Source organism: Gymnodraco acuticeps, unplaced genomic scaffold, assembly GCF_902827175.1.
Source record: "Gymnodraco acuticeps unplaced genomic scaffold, fGymAcu1.1, whole genome shotgun sequence".
Taxonomy (NCBI): Eukaryota; Metazoa; Chordata; class Actinopteri; order Perciformes; family Bathydraconidae; genus Gymnodraco; species Gymnodraco acuticeps.
Genome location: NW_022991867.1, coordinates 31,628 through 52,991, shown reverse-complemented (window position 1 = coordinate 52,991; position 21,364 = coordinate 31,628). Strand labels below are relative to the sequence as shown.

Sequence of the window (21,364 nt, the reverse complement as noted above, 5' to 3'; positions counted from 1 at the left end):
GTCATCCTTGATTGAGTGCATGCCTGAAAGCACCAGTCTATGGTTTGAGTCTCAGACTGATCCTTGTTTCCTCATGAACTTCCTCATCTGGCTGGTTTATTTATAACAATGTGTATTTTTAAAACATAGGATGAATTGTTGTATTCAACTTCCCTAGTCTAAAGATGTTGAAATAAACCCAAGTTCTGCATTATTTTTGGCATCAGTGACCAGCAACTGTGTTTATGTTCATTGCTGGTGTTGTCTTCTCGTGAGGTCTCCCTTTATGTTGGTCGCTTGTTAGCAGACCCTTCACGCGATAGCAGAGCAGGTACAGGAGGCGTTAGAGCCAGGGATCATTGTCCACTAGTTAATCGATCGTAGATGGCGTCGTGCTCGCGAAAAAAATAAAATACTTTGGCTTTGCGTTAATATACCTGGGCGGCCCAAACCCTGGAAGTAATTCACCTAGATTGAAATGAAATTGGGATAAATATGATGGGGACAGGCTCTGCAATTATGAAGCTAGAATGGGATGGGAAGAACATTTCACTCCCCTAGAACCCTCTATTGGAGGCGCCCAGGTGGAAAGAGCCCAGGCCTCAGGCTACCAGAGCAGCTAATGGATCCTGGATCAACGGCCCAGGGCTCCTCAGCTTTCACATCATCTGGTGTATCGAAGGAGTGTAGTGCGAACGTAATGACATGATGCTCTATTACGCCGCGATTGGTTGCCTTCTGATTGGCTTCACGCCCCCACCCCCTCCTCAACGAAACGACATCCCCTGTCTGTAATAAGCCACAACAGCAGGGAGGGAGACGTAATGAGCTTTATGGAAACATTGGAGGAAGGAAAGGTTGTTAAAAGACTCTACTGTGCTAAAACAGACTGAGTGCAGTGTCAATTGTGAAAGGGTGGAAGTGCAGAAACGAGAGTAACTGGACTGGCAATATGATGTTGCCAAATTGAAACACTGAGGCTAACCACTTAAGCAGCTGTCTGAGAAACCACTCTCCACAGAAAGCCACAGAAATCAGCGTCATCAGCCTGACACACGTATTGAGCTGCTTCTGTTTTCCATCACACTCTGAAAGCTAAGCCAGAAATCATTTGTTTTCACTGTCAACGCTTCATTTTCCAGCAGTAGCACTTGTCTATCTGGCTCCGTGCTTACACTCTGAGTTTCTACAACTTTCAAAAGTCCCATCCCGACCACAGATATCCAGTCCTGAGAATCAAGGGGACCTCATCTCCACTGCTGGGATTTCACCAAATACCCTTCCTGCCAAGACTAGAATTGTGTTTGGAAGGGTTGGGTATACACAGCTCGCTTGTATAGCGTGTGTGTCTTTGTTCAACGGCCTCCTGAGCAGCAACCAAGTCCCTCTGCCAGGCTGTTTGTTTGCATGCTAAGCTTTTCAACTGCGTGTTTGTGTGTGTATGAGCGTACTTGTGGTTTACTCCTCCTCACCGTGCTTGCCCAGCGCTGGCCTGTGATTATCCGTGCTGCTGGCTGCAGTTTGGTCTCTGGAAGGCTCTAGTCATCCCCCCCTCCCCCCTGATCCTCTGCCTTTTCCCAGATGCTGCCAGCAGGTGTCCATTGAAGGCAGGTGTGTGTTGGCTCGGGCAGTCTGACTGGTTAGCGTTTGGCCTCACAATTTCAAGCCCTGTGCATCTGCACAGCCGATGGAGCAAGGTGCTGCTCTTGCTGCATGTGTGTTTGCAACAGTTTAGTGGCCATACAACACCATGGAAAAGGATGGCTTTATACGACCTGCCATAAGTAGGCCTTAGGGCCCGTGTCCACATAGCAACAGCATCTTTTTTCAATGGATTTCAATGAGAACAGTGCACACGGCGACAGAAGCGGCCGTATCCAGAAGAAGTGCAGTGACCAACACGGTTTCTTTGCGGCTGCTTCGAGTTTAAAATGTTTAAACTTCTCAGAAAATCCCCGGGGATAACACTGTAGAAAGCTTGATTTCCCCTCGGGTCACTGCAAGGTCCCACCAGACAGATAGTACAAGCTGTGATGTCCATCTCAATCTTTCGCTGGCAGATAATGTCCTTAGAGTTAGTTCAATATGCAGCGTTTGGGAAAACTGACGGTGGCTTACAGCGTGACACTTTTCTGTGTTCTGCTTTTTTTATGACGTTGTTTCCTTCCTTGGCCAAGCCTTTAAATAAACCCTCTGTAGTTAGACAGTCTGTTGTCAGTTCAAGCTTCCAGCAGCCTTTTGGGAGGGAAACTAGCCTTTATAGACCATTAACATGCACAGAAACCTATAACCAGGGCTGCACATAACTGGTGCGCAGGTGATCATGCGCACCTCCGCCAAAAAAAGAGCACCGGGTCATTTGAAAAAAGGCGCATTTGCGTACCAACATTGAGAGAGAGAGAGGGAGAGAGAGAAGGGAGAAGAGAAAAGAGAGAAGGGAGAAGAGAAAAGAGAGGAGAGAGAGAGGACATAGAGAGGACATAGAGAGAAGAGAAAAGAGAGAAAAGAGAAAAGAGAGAAGAGAAAAGAGAGAGGAGAGAGAGAGAAAGATATTTGCGAGTTGCATATTATGAACTCAGGGCCGGCCCGTAGCGCTGGCGTTATAGATGTTCGCCTCAGGCGCCAGATATGTGGAGGCGCTGCGCTGTCAGCTCTGGGAGGGAAAAAAACATTTTTGACCGTTGGGGCTCATCCTAATTTTCGGCCTTGATGTAACAACATTCATAATTAAGTAAATGTAACACCCTTTTCATCCCGGTTACATGTTTAATTTGCCCTGTATGATGGGTGCTGTAAGTGATGAAAATGGGGGATGTTGGCTTGTCTGGCGCCCGCAGCTCACAGTCAAAATGCGAGTGAGCGTGGGAGCGAGGGAGGGTGCACCGGTTCCGGCGCTGTTGTTATTAGAATCTGGTGCTAGCTGCGGATATAAGAAGAAGATGTTTCTACAATGATGTGGAGGGAGAGTCCTCTCCAGTCAGACTGAGGCTGATAACTACAGCTCAGTGAGGTAAAGGACTCTGAGTGTTTAGATAGTTCACTTTAGTCTAAGTTCAAACGGTTTGATCACAATTTATGTAAACACATATTTCCAAGGCACTCCTTTATAATTATTGGGATGAACAGGTTTGAAATCATTCCAATGTATACTATAGGACAGTAACCAAACATATCCTTTAAAACTGGAGAGATAAAAAAATATGCATAAATAAATAAATGTTAAGGTAAAATAAGATATGAATGAACAACACAGATCAAATAAGTTACATTCATTTGTTATTGGCTATGGTAGGTTATTGGTTATGTTCACATACTTATTTGATTACATCCACTTGTCTAAGATGACAACAGAGACTTTCGACCCAAACCCAGCTGTTGACTTGTGGATGCAAGCATCTAATCACAGACTCAACCAGAGAGGAAGAAGTAGGCCTACATCATCAGCTACCATGTCTGACAGAGAGGAAGACAGTGAGGAGAACAGTCAGGAGGGGAGTGATGACAGCTTGTAGGATTACTGGTCGTGCTAATGTTGTCTTGTGTTCACCTCTGCATGTGTGTTCTGTGTTCACCTCTGCATGTGTGTTCTGTGCCGTGTGTCTGGCAAATAAAGACCCCCTCAAAAGTTACAGTTTATTTCATTTGAAGGATGAGCACCAAGCAACATCTCCAGGTGCTCCTTTGAGAACCAGGGCAAAGAAGTTATGTGCACCCCTGCCTATAACACACTACAGAAAAGTGAAAACCCCAAAAAGCTAATACGGCCTATTTATTTGGACTGATTGGAAAATGAGAGAAAGTGTGGCAGTCTCTCTGTGGTTGCTGTTGGGGTCAGTCAGTGGAGCAGCTACATCATGTTCACCTGAATCTCAGTCTGTGACAAATGGGGTCAACCCTGCAGAAATCCGATTAGAGGACCTAAGTGACGTTTGCCAAATGTCCCACCTTGTTATCCCATGCATTCATTTGATTACAGCTGCAAGCTAATGAGATGAACCGTCAAAGCAGAGCTGCTCCATCAGGAAGCGGCTGCTGAGACCTACCTCTGCTGCTGTCCCTTTCTCCGTCACCAACCTCTAGGTTCACTCACCTCTCTTTGTCAGCCGTAGTGTGAGCGCTACCACTACGAGACTAATCCGCCTTTATGCCTTGGATCTCCTCCACAGGAAACCCAGGATCAACTCCCAGCTGGTTGCTCAGCAGGTGGCTCAGCAATACCCCATGCCTCCCCCGCCCAAGAAGGAGCGGAGGGGAGAGGAGCGAGCGCTCGGACAAGGAGCGTCCAGACGGCGAAGGAGAGCGCGCCTTCGGAGAGGTTCGTCCAGAGGTGGAGCGTCCAGAGGTGGAGCGTCCAGAGGTGGAGCGTCCAGAGGTAGAGCGTCCAGAGGTGGAGCGTCCAGAGGTGGAGCGTCCAGAGATCAGGAGGCCAGAGGGAGACGCTCCAGAGAAGGAAAAGAGCGACACCGAACAACAGCCAATCAAAGACAAACCCGACAGAGAGAGGGGAATCATCGCCGCCGTCACGAAGAAGCCCAGCAGCAAAAAAGACCAGGTCAGTAAACGTATAGTCTGTTTATCTGTGTGGGAAATGTTACGTCCCTTATAAATAGGGAGAAAACAGGCAATGTGGTTAAAGTCAACTGCATTAACAAAAACACAGCATTTTACAAATATGTTCAAAAAGCTTTTTTTTTATAGAGACAAACCCTTTTGTTGTGACACGCCTTTTAGTTTCTTTAATATTACTGTCACAATAAGCCTTTCACAAAACTTTTCTCCCACACTCGACAAAAGCCGCAGGAACTCTACTTCAGTACAAAACGTCATCATGAGTGAGAGATCTGTTTCCTCAGCGAGAACGTTACAGAGGTGAAGAAAATACTGCAAATTCCCTTGATATGATGGTGGAGACCAAAGCAAACGATTTAAGGATTAAGACTATCTAGTAGATCACAGTTCAACACAGTTTTAAACACTAACGTCAGCACTTGCTAACACTTTTTAAACATGTACGCATAGAACTGCATTACCCACTTTTATGGTTATTGTCAATAAGTGTATGAAACGTGTAATTTATGATCTTGTTAACCTTAACATGATGAAGAGTGCCTTCCTCATTGACATGCTTTTTTTATTTTGTTCCTCCAGACCCAAATCAGACAACCACCAGAGCCCCCCCAGTGAAAAACACAGCATACAGTCTGGCAAGTCAGTGACCAAGACCACCATGAACTCTCACATCTCCAGGTGTGTATCCCCCCCCTCACAGTCGGCGAGGTTTCTCATTTCTAACGCAGCACTCGTCCTCAGAGAGATCCTGGCTGGTGGGAAAGCTCAAATGATTCACAAATGATCTTTTACACTAACGGCCCGTCCACACAGCGGCGTGCGTTGAAGCTTCCAACGCTTCTGCCCATTCACTTTGAATGGGGTGACGTCACTTTTAGCCGAACTGCATTTTGGGAAGCGACGTGGAGCGTTGCTCGCTTCAAAAGTTGAGCAATGTTCAACTTTTGACGCCTCGATGGAGGCGTCAGCCAATGAAATCCCGTTTATGCAAATCTGCCAGTACAAGCGCTAGCCAATCAAACCGCGTGTATGCTGGGAGAGACTACGCAGGTCTTTTCCTCATATTCAAAAAAATGGAGGAGAAATTCATTATAGCGGTAGTGAATCACCCGGTGCTGTATGATCAGTCTCTGTTCATCTACCGGGATACAAACCGGAGGAGCGAGGCATGGAGGGAGGTGGCAGAGACAGTGGGTGGAACTGGTAGGTTTTCGCCTGTTTGGGGATTTTATATTATATATGATATTCTGAACAAACTGTGCTGTTGTATTAGCTGTAACGTGTCTCTACTGTAGGCTAGTTTTATTATATGTACAGCACTTTGGCTCGACCAAAAATCGTTTATAAATGTTTATAAATGTGCTATATAAATAAAACTTGATTTGATATATCCAGTGTACTTAATTTTAACATTGAATGGACAGCTTGCAGGCATAGACAGTATTTAGCCAGCATGGAATGTAGCATAAAATAGCACCATAGACATTAATGTCATAAATGTTCATCATATAAAGTGTGAATGTAAAACCTTTTATGCAAATGTCAGTGATAAAGGGATTTGCTTTTCATTAATGTAGGAATCATTTAGTCAATTCTTCAAGTAGTTCAACAAATTAACTTTATTATTTCATTTCATTAGAGGAATTGTGCAGGACAAGGTGGAAGTCTCTGAGGGACAGGTTCCAGAAGGAGAAAGCTAGGGAGAAGGAGGCAAAAAGAAGCGGGGCAGGGTCGTCAGGGGGATATAAGCCCTGGCGTTTCACGGCAGTGATGGGTTTTTTAACTCCATTTCTCATTGACCGTGAGACGCCAGCTAGATGAAAGCCTTGGTGAGACTCAGCCAGCAAGCTGAGGCAGGGCAGACAGGAGAGGAGGCAGGGCAGACAGGAGAGGAGGCAGGGAAGACAGGAGAGGAGAGGAGGCATGGCAGACAGGAGAGGAGAAGGGGAAGAAGGAGAAGGGGAAAAAGGAGAAGGGGAAGGGAGATGTCCGCCTTTGAGAAAGGGTTGCTGTCAGCCATCGCTCCTGTTCTCTCCATGCCACTACCTCAACCTCGTCCAGTGGTGGAGGAGGACGAGGACGAGTTGTTTCTCCGGGGCCTCTTGCCTTCATTGCGAAGGATGTCCATGGCAAAGAAGATAAGGCTGAAATTTGCCATTCATAAGGCATTTTTTGAAGCAGAGCAGGAGGAAGACTGATTAATCACTTTTTTTTTGTTATTTACAGCCATACTGATCCACACTACATGTTTTACACTCATCACTGCACTCATCACTGCACACACTTCACTCACAATATTACATATACATTATTATAAATAAAAGTTATTTAAAGTATGTTATGGCTATACTGTGTCTTCACTTGTTCATGTAGTTTGTCAGTTACAACATACGGAAGATACAGAAGCTTCATGTATGTCGATGTATAATGTGCTGTCTTCTGTATAATTGTTCATGTGAAAACCTGTTGAAATCACGAGTGGTTTATCAGTAAAAACAGGGCTGAAGGAAAAAGGTTGTTAGCAATGCATAATATCAATTTAAGAAACATGTTTATTAGGAATGTTTGTTTTTAAAATGGCTCATTTGGAATATTTGCTTTTTAAAGAAAATATGGGTAGCTCTTAAAAGAGCTTTTGGTTTGGAGGCTCTTAAAAGAGCCATGGTGACCCTACACCACATTCTGCTGCCATGGCACTGCACCCTCCTCATTGAAATAGGAGCTGAAGGTCTCCCGCAGTTGGATGGATCTGCGTGTGGCGTTGTTGGAGCCCATCCTCGGTGCATCACGCAGGGTTGGAGTAGCTGGAGCTTCATCCGTGGACTCTGCGATAGGTGTGCGTGATGTCCTTCCTATCGTCTTCCTGCGGAGGAAGTTGTGCAACACACAGGTGGCCTTCACACACAACTCTGCTACCTCCGGGCTGGTGGTGATGACATGCCGGAACATTCTCCACTGAGATGAGAGGATGCCAAACGCACATTCAACCACCAACCTGGCCCGGCTGAGGCGGTAGTTGAACATCCTCTTTTCGCGTGTGAGGTGACGTCCAGGGAATGGACGCAGCAGGTTGTCCAGCAGCGGAAAAGCCTCATCTCCAACCAACACATGGGGAAGGCCCAGCCGCTCTGCTCCTGTGATGACGGTGTCAGGTGGTAGCTGCAGACTGCCATCTCTGAGGCTCTCTCCAAATGCAGAATTCTGCAGGCTCCCACTGTCGCTGCTCCTTCCAAAGCCTCCGACATCCACTACCCTGAAGAGGTACTGGGCATCCACGACAGCCAGCAGTACCAAGGAGTGGGTGGACTTGTAGTTGAAGTACAGGGACCCAGAATTTGCCGGAGCCTGGATCACCACGTGCTTCCCATCAATGGCACCAACGCAATTCGGAAAGTTCCAGCGCTCCTGGAACCCAGCAGCGATGGCTCTCCAGTCTGTGGTACCGGCATGGTTTCCTCAACCAGGGCGGTCCATATGGCACCCGCAACCTCCCTGACAAATGACAGCCACGGTTGCATGACCGACCCGATGAATGCTATGGTCCTGTATGAGTCACCGGTTGCCAGGTACCTGAGAAAAAAATAATATACATGATTAAAAAAAAGTATATGTCCCCACACACACACAGACCACAGACACACACACAGACCCCCCCCCCCCCCCACACACACACACACAGACCACAGACACACAGACCCCCCACACACACAGACCACAGAGACACACACCCCACACACACAGACAGACCACCCCCCAACACACACAGACCACAGAGACACACACACCACACACACAGACCACCCCCCCAACACACACAGACCACAGACACACACACAGACACACACACACACACACAGACCCCACACACAGACCACAGAGACCTACACCCCACACACAGACCCCCCCAGACCACCCCCCCCAACACACACAGACCCCACACAGACCACAGAGATACACACACAGACCACAGCCACACACACACAGACCCCCCACACACAGACCACAGAGACACACACCCCACACACACAGACCCCCCCAGACCACCCCCCCAACACACACAGACCCCCCCCATACCACCCCCCCCCAACACACACAGACCACAGACACACACACAGACCCCCCCAGACCACCCCCCCCAACACACACAGACCACAGACACACACACAGACCCCACACACACACACACACGCCATGTACACAGGGGAGCAATACTGTATTTACCTAGCTATCTTAATTAATGTCATCCATCTGAACTAAATCACAGACTTCATTCATCCATGGCGTGCATTCTCTCTCTTTGTATACAGAGTCAGGTTAAAGAAATAGAAATACACAAAACGTACCGTAGGCAGATGGCGAGTCGCTCGGCGGGTCCGATTGACAAACGCATATGGGTGTCTGCCTTTGAAATCAGTGGACCCACTTTTCCGAGCAACTCGTCGAACACGTCTTTGCTCATCCTGAAGTACTGCTGAAACAGTACATCGTCCAGGCGGAGCTCTTGGACCAGAACGTGGTATTCCCCCCTTGCAGACGTTTTCTGAGTATCGGATGTACCCAACAGCGACGCACACTACATGGCCTCCTGCGAGACATTGCATACACTAAAGCAGGGGTGGGGAACCTCCGGCCCCCGGGCCGTATACGGCCCGCGAGACCATTTGGTGTGGCCCTCGAGACCATTTGGTGTGGCCCTCGAGGTAATTTATAAACACACGCAAAAAAGAAAAAAATTAAAGAAATCTAGACGGCAAAATAATTAAACAAGTGAGTGCCTGTTTTTCCTGGCCAAGGTCAGGGTCCTTGAACACAACACAAGCCTAACGTGTCATCACGTGGTATATGTCTCGTCTGACAGGGGTGTAGTTCTGACGGGGAGCACCAGAACGCAGCTCCGCTCCGGCACTTCCAAAAATTGCAGTACCCATAAGGAGCCATGCTGCAGTTTTTGCGTGGCTGTGTCTTTAGTTGAAAGCCCAGTGGCGATCTGTTCATCTGTCATACTGATCATACAGTCAATAACTTTGTTGTTATTAGCATCTGGTTAGCTAGCTATGCTAACGAATATAAGAAGCTTTTTCTACAACCAGTGAGGTAAAGGCACATCTTTATATGATCATTAGGCCTATAGTTATAAAAAAATAAGAGAATAAAGTAAACAAGTATAAAATACTATATGACAGTAAAAAAAAGTTGTTATTAATAAACAAGAATACAGTTCGAAAGGGGAGTGATTTGTAAAATATCCATAAAGAAAAAGAAAATCTGCTTACAGTTCTGTTTCATATGGGTGTTGAGAGATGTATCCATAGATCTCTTAATGTTGCTCTCAAAGTGCACCAGATTGATGCTTTCAACTTCAACATTTAAAAAAAAAAATCTTCCCGGTGGAGCATGCCCCCCGGACCCCCCTAGAGGGGGTTAGGTCCCCCCCCACTTAAATCATGTTCACATGGATAGGAGTCTAAATACATTTACACACATCTTGTGTCCATATCTTTCTGTTTTGGTGGTCATGCCACAACCGTGCACGTGCTCTGGATTAAGAGGTTGCTTTTTCTTTGCACAGCATGAAAGAAAGGTGAAATGAGTGGGCTGTGATTTTAGTATTTTTCAGCAGAGGTCAATAATTTGTACGGCCCTCGGAGGATGTTGAAAACATTGAAATGGCCCTTGAGAGGAAAAAGGTTCCCCACCCCTGCACTAAAGCTACCCTTGCTACAAAACCGGGGTTGCGTTCGGATAGTTTAAAAATCAGCTCCTAAGTGCTAACCCTATCTCCTATTCCTTGACCTCTGAGTGAAACGTCACGGGGTTAAGGGATAGTGGATAGGAGAATTCAAAAGGATTTAGGAGAAGAGACTGCGGTACTTTAGAGAATCCGACTGCACTTTCACTATCCGACGTGTTTATGATACGCCAGCGGACGTCATTTTGTGCGTCTGCTGCTGTGGGGTAACCATGGAAACTACAGTTTTCTATACAGCGGACTACGACATGGATGTTCAATAAGAACGAGGGACTACTGTAAACTCATCTAGAGACTCTGCACCGTGCTCTGATGCTGTTGCTTTGCTTTATGAACGTGGACAACAGAGAAACATATTCTTCATGACCAAAATTGGAATTTAAATGAAAGTGAAACTTATGCTCGTCACCCTCTCCCTCCGGTCCACATTAATACAAATGATCCCAATACGTATGATTGTATGAACTATGAAAATACCTTAAAATCAATAGAAATGTATAAATTATAAACGTTAGTCTTTAACATCTATCACTGTGTGGATCACCATTCAAACATCTTTTAAAAGTTGAACAACCCCACACAGCTCAGTAAAGACAGTGAGATGTTGACTTTATTTGATCATTTCAGTAAAAACTAACGTTCATATTTCTCTTTTTGATTATAATACTGATGAACGTTCAAAACAAAGCACTTTGGCAACTTACCACATACGTTTTAAAATGCTTAATAAGCACCGTAACTTTCATGATATCATTTCTCCGTCATAATCGGTTGTTTCCGTGAACGGCCGACTGTTGTGTGATGTCAAATGCTGCGGCTGCAAGGCATTGTGGGGCAGCATTTTCTCCTCTCCTTTCGGTTAGGGAGGTCCAGTGGTTCCTAAGCTAAAGGAGGTTATAAAGGAAGTTTGAAACCTCCTTTCCTATCATTCTAGAGAATTCGAACAGCACTTATCATGGCTGCCACTGAGGGACTTCCGGGTCATTTCACTCCGTTAGGAAGGTTCCTAAGCTAAATGGACTATTCGACTGCAGCCCAGGGTTTTTCCTTTTTTGCTATGTCGGGGGCGGGAGATTCATGTGATTGGTTGTTGGTCGCATTGACTCCCCAAGCTTCAGACACGCCCACCGCCAAGCGTCAACGCACGCCGCTGTGTGGACGGTCCGTAAACACCCACTCTCACGGCCCGTCTACACTACAGGCATCAACAAATCTTGAAGCTGGGCGTGTCTGAGGCTTGGCGATTTCTCGCGACCAACAACCAATCAGGAATCTCCCGCCCGCCCCCGGCATACAAAGCAATAGCAATGTTAAAACGAAGTAAACTGGATATAAAATCCCCAAACAGGCGAAAACCTACCAGTTTCACCCACTGTCTCTGCCACCTCCCTCCATGCCTCGCTCCTCCGGTTTGTATCCCGGTAGATGAACAGAGACTGATCATACAGCACCGGGTGATTCACTACCGCTATAATTAATTTTCCCTCCATTTTTTTGAATATGAGGAAAAGACCTGCGTAGTCTCTCCCAGCATACACGCGGTTTGATTGGCTAGCGCTTGTACTGGCAGATTTGCATACACGGGATTTGATTGGCTGATGCCAAGCATCTAGTCTCAAAAGTTGAACATTGTTCAACTTTTGATGCCGATAGATGCTCGTGATGCTTGTAAAGCCATGCCATGCTCCCCACAATGCAGTTCGGCGAAGTTTAAAAATCTTCTACGTCACCCCGTTCAAATGAATGGGCGAAGCGTTGAAAGCATTTTTCGATGCCTGTAGTGTAGACGGGCCGTCACTTTAAACACACTGGTTCTGACGGATCATGTGTCACCCCGTGAATTGAGCAATTTAGTGCAACCGCCCCCACAGCACTGTGTCCCCCCCCCTCTCTTATTGTTGGCGAGATACATATTGTGGTTGCTGTTTGTTCTGGTTTTAATCTTAATGTGTGCATGTGTCTGTTGATTGTGTATATTTAGGATATACATATTTTTATAAATGTTTGTGTTCGGGATTGTGGGAAACGGTATTTCGATCTCTGTCTGTATCCAAAAACTGAAAGATTGACAATAAAGTTGACTTTAATTTGTTGGATAGATACAAGTTTCAAGTAGGGCTGCTCAATTAATCGTATTTGAATCGCAATTATGATTTTGGCTTGCAACGATTATGAATTGAAATCATTTTTAATAATCGTGATATCAATTATTGACCCAAATAATCGAGATTATGATTTTTGCCATAATCGAGATTATGATATTTGCCATAATCGAGCAGCCCTAGTTTCAAGGTGTACATAGCTACAGTGTAGATATGCCAATGAAAACCTTATGTCCCATGCCCCTCCTCCTCCTCCTCCTCCTCCTCCTCCTCCTCCTCCTCCTCCTCCTCCTCCTCCTCCTCCTCCTCCAACAGCGCAACACAATAACACAGATACATAGACTGATACATATTGTGGTTGCTGTTTTCTTGTTTGTTAATGCTCTTATTTTCCGTGTGCGCCCCTCAGGCCCAGACTGAAGAACATCGACCGGAGCACCGCGCAGCAGCTGGCCATCACCGTGGGCAACGTGACGGTGATCATAACAGACTTTAAGGAGAAGACCCGCTCCTCCTCCACGTCCTCGTCCACCATCACGTCCAGCGTGGGCTCCGAACAGCAGCACCAAAGCTCCGGCTCCGAGAGCATGGACAAGGGCTCGTCGCGGGCCTCCACGCCCAAAGGGGAGCTCTCTGTGGGGCACGACGAGTCCTTCTGAGAGCCCCCCCTCCCCCATGGCCCCCTTTTTCCCCCTCCTCCCGTCCTCACCCCTGTTCCAACCAAACCCCATATTTCTCCCACATTTCTGGACACTATGGATGGAGAGATTTCCCCCTTTTTCCCCATCGCTGCCCCCTGCCTCCATTCCATCCCCAGTCCCCGATGCTAAGAGGATGGATGAGAGGGAAACTAAATGCTCTTTTGGGGGCGAACTCGGGCTACAAGGAATAACCCCTTCCCCCCCTCCCATCCCCAAACTCCCCTCGCGGTAGCATCGAGACACTTGTTTTGTTTTATATTTGTACGTGGATGTGAGGCCATGTTTTGTTTTGTTTTTGTAAAGAAGATAATCTCCGCTGGGCACAATAACCCCAACATCATTTCAATAACTATTATTATTACCCTTACTCCCTATAGAGTGGTGCAGTGACGAGTCCTATAACCAGGAAGTGAGTTAGCATTTCACCACTACCGGTTCCCTCGTCTCAGAGCCAATGGGATCTCTCCATAGGATTTTGGAAAATAGCTGGAAATAAGGTCTGTGGTTGACACACATTTAACTTGTACAATTTAGAATAACGTTAGCGTAAATCTAATCGCCAGAAGCAAAATGTTACGTTATTCTAAATTGTACAAGTTAAATGTGTGTCAACCACAGACCTTATTTCCAGCTATTTTCCAAAATCCTATGGAGAGATCCCATTGGCTCTGAGTCGAGGGAACCCATGCGCAGCTTACTTCCGGGTAAATATGTCCTCCCTGCACCGCTCTATCGCACCTGTATGCTTTGGTATTCTCCTCCTTTATGTTCAAGCTTTGCTGTGTAGCCCTGACGATCGATCATTCCTTCAGTGTTTTTATGAAGATGATATGACACCACACACACACACACACACACACACACTGGTGCTACATACACTGTGACGCGGTTTTGCAGATCTGGAAACGCCCATTCACTCAATGTGACTGATGATCACTTTTCTCTCAATAACACTGTCTCACTCCGACCTCCGTCTGTTCATCTGAGGGTCAGACTTGTTCAGCTAGATTGTCTATGATTTAGTATGCTATAGCAGTTCTCTTATACAGTATCTTATGTCCTTAACTGTACAGTGTAGGCTGTTGTGTAAAACACTAAAAGCTGTTTGCTATTTTTCCGTATTCCTTTCATGGATATTGGGTTTTCCTGGCTCCAAGTTAGAGAGTTATTCTTCTGTTGTGACTGAAGGATGGTGCCACGCGGTTCCTGTTGGTAAAACCGTTCCGAACTTTAAAGTGTTGTGTCGAGCTGTTGTGAATCACACTTTACTTTTTATTTTTGGTTGTGATCCTCCGCCTTTTCCCCCTTTTTAAATCTCCACTCTCTCAACCTGAAATATCCGAGAAAACAAAGTGCAAAGACGTGATCAATTTGCAAAATATTGACAATTCCCCTTTTTTGTTGTTTTAATTTAAATTAATTTAAGACTCCTGTCATTGAAGGCAAACAAATATTGCAGTAGTTTATAAAACATAAATGCTCTTTCAATTTTTCTTTTAAGTACAGCAAGGCTTATTTAAGGGTTTTAAATTCCCCTAGCTGATACTTAGACCAACATAATTTCCTTTTAAAGTGTATTAAATTGTATAAAGAATAAATGTGTATATGATATCCTAGTTTTATTTATTGAAGGACCAAAGGAATTTCATAATGACATGATACATAGACAGATAAATAACAATTTGAAATGCAATTATCTAATGTGTGAGATGAATAACAGTTCAAATAAAGACTAATATAATCCATGTTAATGGTGTTCTTATTGTCCATTTGTCCCTTAGCTAATGATCAATGCTGTGAGTCCAAAAACACCCGGTAGGTGGATGTTGCCCTAATTTTTGAAGCAAGAGAAATGCTGAGAAAAGCTCCGGGTTGAATCCTTTGACCTTAGTAACCCCCCGTCTTCACTGCCACAGACTCACAAAGCAACTAAAACCAGGTGAGGTGGGGGTCAACAAGTCCCCAAAAACATCCCACTATAGGATGTGAGGGGTTGTGAGGTGAGCTTTTCAGTTTCACACGTAGGGAGGATAATCATGTGAGCAAAGTCCAAGAGGGATGAGTCCATGAGGATCTTCTGCTCTTAAGATAATGTCATTATGTACTTGATTGCATACAAATAAGGAATAAAGTGTTCCAAGTGAGGAGAAGCAATGTGAATACAACTCGAGGGGGAAAACAAATCCACTTTTAACTGAGGAAATAGAAAGAAACCATGCTTTGTAATGCAATCTATTAGAAATGGGCCTAAAAAGCCACGTTTTCACCTGCCTTATCTGCAACTTGACTGAGGACTCCGACAGAAAGGACTCATTGTTAAATGATTGACATATGGCCATTTGCTGAATATATGAACTATTGCTTGTATAGGATTTTCAAAAGGTGCAACACACTATGAATGATGGCATTGGAGCTCAAGTCTTTTGTTTCCTGTTTCCGCGCAAGCAGTTCTGTTCTTGTGTGCGACCAGTAACCTTAATTTACTGTGTAAAGATGGTTACATTTTTTAGCTTTGTTTGTCAGAGACCAATATAAAGAAGGCTTGTTTACTGACTGTATAACCTTAACCGTGAATTTCCAATGAAGTGTATTATACAAACTCATTTCTTCCTATTACAGTGTCTTGTACAATGCTTTTTAAAGTTATTGCTCGGTTTCAAAAAGAGAAAAAAAGTATTAAAAAAAAGTGTTAGGGACAGTACGATAATCCATTCTTTGTTTATTGCATTTTGTGTTTAACTTATAGCTGATGTGTCATTGTTTCCCCTTGTGAAATGGTCACATGATGTTCCTGGTGTGGAAATGTACGCAGCATTTCCAGAGGATCACGGCTCCTTGTCTAGCTTATAATGTTAAAATAATACATGTTTCTGGCATGTGCACGACTTTGCGCTTATAGGCTAACCTGATCAGTTTCCTCCGCTTCAAATAGAAACGTCTATTTATGAATTTTGCTTGTAGTTTTTCACAAATAAAATTGTTAAAGTTATCTATTTTTCTGGGTTGCTTTGTGTCCTTTATTCATCCACATGTGTATTTACAGACTCATGTCACTGCAGATGTTCAGCTTAAAGCCATTGATGTAATGTAACTAAGTACATTTACTCAATTACTTCAGTAAAACATGTGGGGTTTTAACTTTACTTAAGTATTTTTACATTATAATACTTTATACTTTTACTCCACTACAGTTTGTAGGCAAATGTTGTACTTTTTTTTACATATTTAGTTGTTATTTTCTTTGCAGATTTAGTTTATAAATAGAAAAATAAACAGACAAACATTATAATATATTATTAGGTTGAGCTGAGCCAGTAGTCTATGAAGTAATTTAACTAAACCCAACCTTTACCAAGTAGTGAACACATGGTGTAAAAGGCATAGATACATTTAATACAATAATTAGAAATATCTGGTGCTTTAAATAATCATTTTTCATATTGAATACTTCTACTTTTGGTATTTTTTAAGGCTAAACTTTTTTACGTTTACTCAAGTACAATCTTGTGATTGAGTATTTGTATACTGTTGTATTGCAACTTATACTTAAGAATATAATCTGAGTACTTCTTTCTCCTATGCTTAAAGTTTAATTACAACAGTACGCGGTAAAACCTTCTATGAACCAGAAAATCTTGTATCATGTGAACGCATGCTTTTTTATTTCATTTTTCTTATTTAACAAAGCCCGGAGACACAAACAAGGACATACCAACAATAGGGGAGATGGCATTCCCATCTCACAAAAAAGTACAACAACAAAATACAATAAGTGTAACATCACTCACTAGAGAAAAACAAAAGAACACACAATGTGACTGCAGCGTTACACAGCGTCAGACAACAGGACGTGTGTGTGGATCTGAGACAGCAGCAGACTATTGATCCAGATGAAATAAACATACATAACATCCATCTGTTTGCAACTCACATATATCATATCAATATTCCAATTAGACTATTCTGCACAGTTTCTATCATATTCTGTTACTATTATATTCTATGTTATTGTACTTGTGCTATCTTATCTGTTGTATTGTGTTGCACTGTTGGACGAGCCTGTGACCTAAGGTGTTCATTGTCATAACTACACTGTAGCTATGCACACATGACAATAAAAGCCTTGAATCTTGAACCTTGAGATGAGGAGTGTGTGTCCACAGCAGAGGACTCCACTGAGCAACACACACACACACACACACACACACACACACACACACACACACACACACACACACACACACACACACACACACACACACACACACACACACACACACACACACACACCACACACACACACACACACACACACACACACACACACACACACACACACACACACACACACACACACACACACACACACACACACACACACACACACACACACACACACACACACTCCCTACTCCACAGCAGAGGACACATGAGGGAGCCATTCTCCTGACAGACTCTCATCCTCCAGAGGCTGGAGAGCAGCCAATGAGCCGTCAGAAAGCTCCGGCCAATGGCTGCTCTCCTCTGTCGCCATGATCTATACACATTATGCAAGTCTAGTGTTTTAAAAGCACATTTACAGAGGGAGTGGGCTACTCCATTTCCCTCTGCTTCATTTTAATGCACTTCCACTTTGCTCTCATTGGTAGGAAGTTACAAAGTACTTTACTTCAGTATTTTTTCAGAATCCTTTATTTGTCCCGTAACAGGGAAATGTAAAATATTACAACAGCAGAAACCCCATTAAAGAAAAGAACATATACAATGTGTACTAACATTTTATACTTTGCATTTATGTATCAATGCATATTTATTCAATTTGTTTTGCCCAAGCCGGTTAGTCCTTCCTTATCAAAAAGAAAAACACACCACCCGATTAAATGTTTTACTGTGATTCACATTAACTTCAACCTTAAAGCAGTCCTATACAGTATAAGAAAATAAGGTAGAAAACCCACTATCCCATGTATCTTAATTGTAATTTACAGCTTTGGATGATTTCTCTGGGATGCTTCATTCAAAAGTTAAAATAATTTAACATTGTTAATGTAGCATCATAAAAACTATGTGGATCCGTTCGTTAAAACATATATCCATGTCTTACTTCAAATGAAGTATTCACCAGTTCAATAAATATCCTATGAGCTCATTGTCATGTAACATTTTCCCACTTCGCAATTTTGCAAGGTTAGCCCGAAACGTTTAAATGGAGGTGATGTTGGGAGAATATTAAAAGTATTTTGTATTACTATAACTTTTTTTTAAATTTGTTTTATTATTTTGTCCTTATAGCATTGTGAAGCACCTTGAGATGAAGTGTGCTATATAAATGAAATGTATTATTATCACTGAGGTTTCATGTGTTTAATCCACTGATTGAATTAGAATAGTCTAACAAATCATTGAATCATTGTGTTCATAATTTGTATAAATGAACAGAAATCGATCAACCCTTTATGGGGCATACGTGGGTCAACAGAACGTCCACCATATTCTTAATAATGGGAGTTAGCGGGTGGATGTTGTGACCCAAGTCATGGGCAAGAACCATCTCCCAGGCATCGACCCAGTGAACATTCAGTCCTTTGAACACGGATCTGAGCACACGATCAATCTGCATGGAGTACCAGTCGCTGTTTAATTGCAACACATAAAGGGTCATATCTCTGGGGTGTCCGCTCCGTATGATGACCACGGTGTTCGGGGCGCGGTCCAGCAGCCGCTGCATCGCACTGCGGATGCTCATCAGCCTCCGGATGTAAAGCTCTATTGGTAACAAGTCGAAGTGTGACCAGATGCTAATAACCACAACAGTGTATGCGCCTCCAATCAAGTCATCGAGTTCGTTGGCGATGTAGCGCAGCTCGCTGACCGGGACCGTGGTGAATTTGAGAGGGGGGCCGTGGCAGCGCCACGTCATCAGGATATTGTCCGCATGGTCCACGGCCATCTGGGGGCCAACTTTCACATCCACGTGAAGGTTGAACAGACCTAAAAGTAAACGGACAGAAAATATATGTGAATAATTCAAGACACATCTTTTTAGATTAGCAGCCCCCCATTTTAAATGTTCTTTTAGTCTTTATTATTTACCTACCTTTATATTGTTTAATTTATTTTATAATTGTTTTGTATTTGTATTTCTGTTGTTCACTTTGTTTTATGGGGTTTTATATGTTATATTGTTGCATCGACTCAGTTGTTTTGTGTCTTATCTGTCAGAGAGAATTTAATTTGTATTATCATACATTTTACCTCCTTGTGTCTCTTAACCTGATAAAATGTTATATTTTGCTGCATGTACCTTTTAAAGTTCTTGTTTGTTTTTAACTTGTGATGATGTGTCATTTTGTAAAGCACTTTGAGCTGCATGTGTTGTATGAAAAGTGCTATATAAATAAAGCTTTATTATTATTAAATGTAGCCGCAACTGTTGCCAGGATGTGGATCACTGACTACCTGGTATTTTCTCGCTGAAGAATTCAAACCACTGCCTGATAGTGGAGTCCCCGTAAAGGTGGAGTTTCTTGGCCTTCAGACACTCTCTGGTGGTGGCAGGGTTGTCAAACTGGCGAACTGTGGGGCTGCCTTGTGCCTTCCAGACACCCTTGTAGTAATGGCCGCTGGGTCCGGGTATCACAATGAGGCTCTTCGCCTCTGGTTGATCTGAGAGGAAGTTAAAGGAAAACGGTTTTATTAGAGGAACATATTCAGGTGTATATCAGTATGTAGTGCCTCTAGTCTCATACTGCCTGTGCTGCAGCACCTCTTTTCACCCTCTGTCTGAAACCAGACAATTTTAGTGTAGTTCGTAGAAGTGTAGATCGAACCTAGTATGAACCTAAATGCAGTTTGAGGTATTACAAATATTATGAATGGAACCAAACTCAGTTTTTATTTTATTTCTGAATATTTGTTGGTATTCGTTTTAGTACCAACAAATACATTTTTATAAAATTCAATCATTGAAAAAAAAACCATTTCTGATAACTTTGGCCCGGTTAACCGCACAGACTTTGCTGCAACAATATCACAAATTGCATTTTCATAAATTCTTCTTTTGGAGCGGTGTGCGATCTCAGTGCGACCTACTGCAGAGGTGAAAATCAAACTTTACCTTCTTTTTTTGGAACCACGCTGACAAAGGCAGGTCCTGAAGCATTGATGTAGACTTTCATGTTGACATATCTGAAGGAAAGCACACATAATAAAATACTTATTACAAACAGAACAACACTATCAAAACAAGAACATACATTTAAAATGATTGAATTAATTTAAAACTAGAAAAACAATGCAATACAATTAGAAACTGCTATATCACACAACTCTTAAAAACAAATGTGTGACTAACATTAAAGCTGCACCGTTTAATACTTATATAAACCCATGTGACAATTACCTAAACAACACATTACAAGTGTGTGTGGTGATAATATAACTATAAACACAGGCTACCACAGCATTGTGGCTCCTACAAAGTGGTTCAAATTACTGTGATGTGAATAGTATTGTTCACACAATGAAACCACAGCAAATAGTTACCACACTGTAAAATGTTTGGCTGTAAAATTACAGTAAATTATGGCTACTAGTTGCATGGATTTCACAGTAATTTACTGTAAATATTTCACAGTAATTTACTGTAGATATTTTACAGTAAATTAGAATAAAAGTACAACTAAATACTGTGACTTTACAGTTGCCATGCCCATGGAATTACTGTGATATAGCAGTACAGAGCTGTGGTATTATGGTACCTTGCTGTACATAAATTACAGTAATTACCTGTATTTGCACACTATTACTGTAGAAGTAATGCAACACATTAGCCAGTAATTTACTGTAAATATAAAAATGTAAATAATACGATATTATATTGTAAATCTGAGTAGTTGACTGGGATTTTACCATAACTACACAATTCAATCAGCTCAATCAACAAAGAAAAACTAAGAAAATGCCCATTTTAACTTTGTATTACTCCATTGAAGTGCAAAGTACATTTCACAGTGTCTTGGAAATGTTGTTACGGCCCCAACCTCTACTCCGCGGTAGTGGCTCGTACTGAGACCCGCAACATGAAAGAATACACGCAATAACCGGTACTTGATGAGCATTTATTGATAATCAGCCGTTTGCTCACACAAGCGAAACGGGAAACAAAAAGAGATCTGGAGGACTGGCCAAAAGGAACAAACAGAAGGAGGGAACCCGAGCCAGCCACACCACGGGCCGTAGGACCCAGAGCTTCCCCCCCTAAC

At 43.3% G+C, this 21,364-nt stretch overlaps 2 protein-coding genes across 2 annotated transcripts; one reads left to right on the top strand and one right to left on the bottom strand.

The window, feature by feature from the left end:
* Positions 1–4,145: 4,145 nt before the first annotated feature.
* On the top strand, positions 4,146–16,089 carry LOC117535455 (RING1 and YY1-binding protein B-like; the record flags this gene model as incomplete). The annotated part of the gene is given in 4 exon segments (XM_034199911.1): positions 4,146–4,230; positions 4,232–4,525; positions 5,123–5,226; positions 12,809–16,089. Coding segments are annotated over 4 exon segments (733 nt in total), but the record flags the coding sequence as incomplete, so codon positions are not given.
* Positions 16,090–18,546: 2,457 nt separating this feature from the next.
* Positions 18,547–20,288, bottom strand: LOC117535454 (NXPE family member 3-like; the record flags this gene model as incomplete). The annotated part of the gene is made up of 3 exons (XM_034199910.1): positions 18,547–19,091; positions 19,560–19,766; positions 20,218–20,288. Coding segments are annotated over 3 exons (823 nt in total), but the record flags the coding sequence as incomplete, so codon positions are not given.
* Between the last annotated feature and the right edge of the window lie 1,076 nt (positions 20,289–21,364).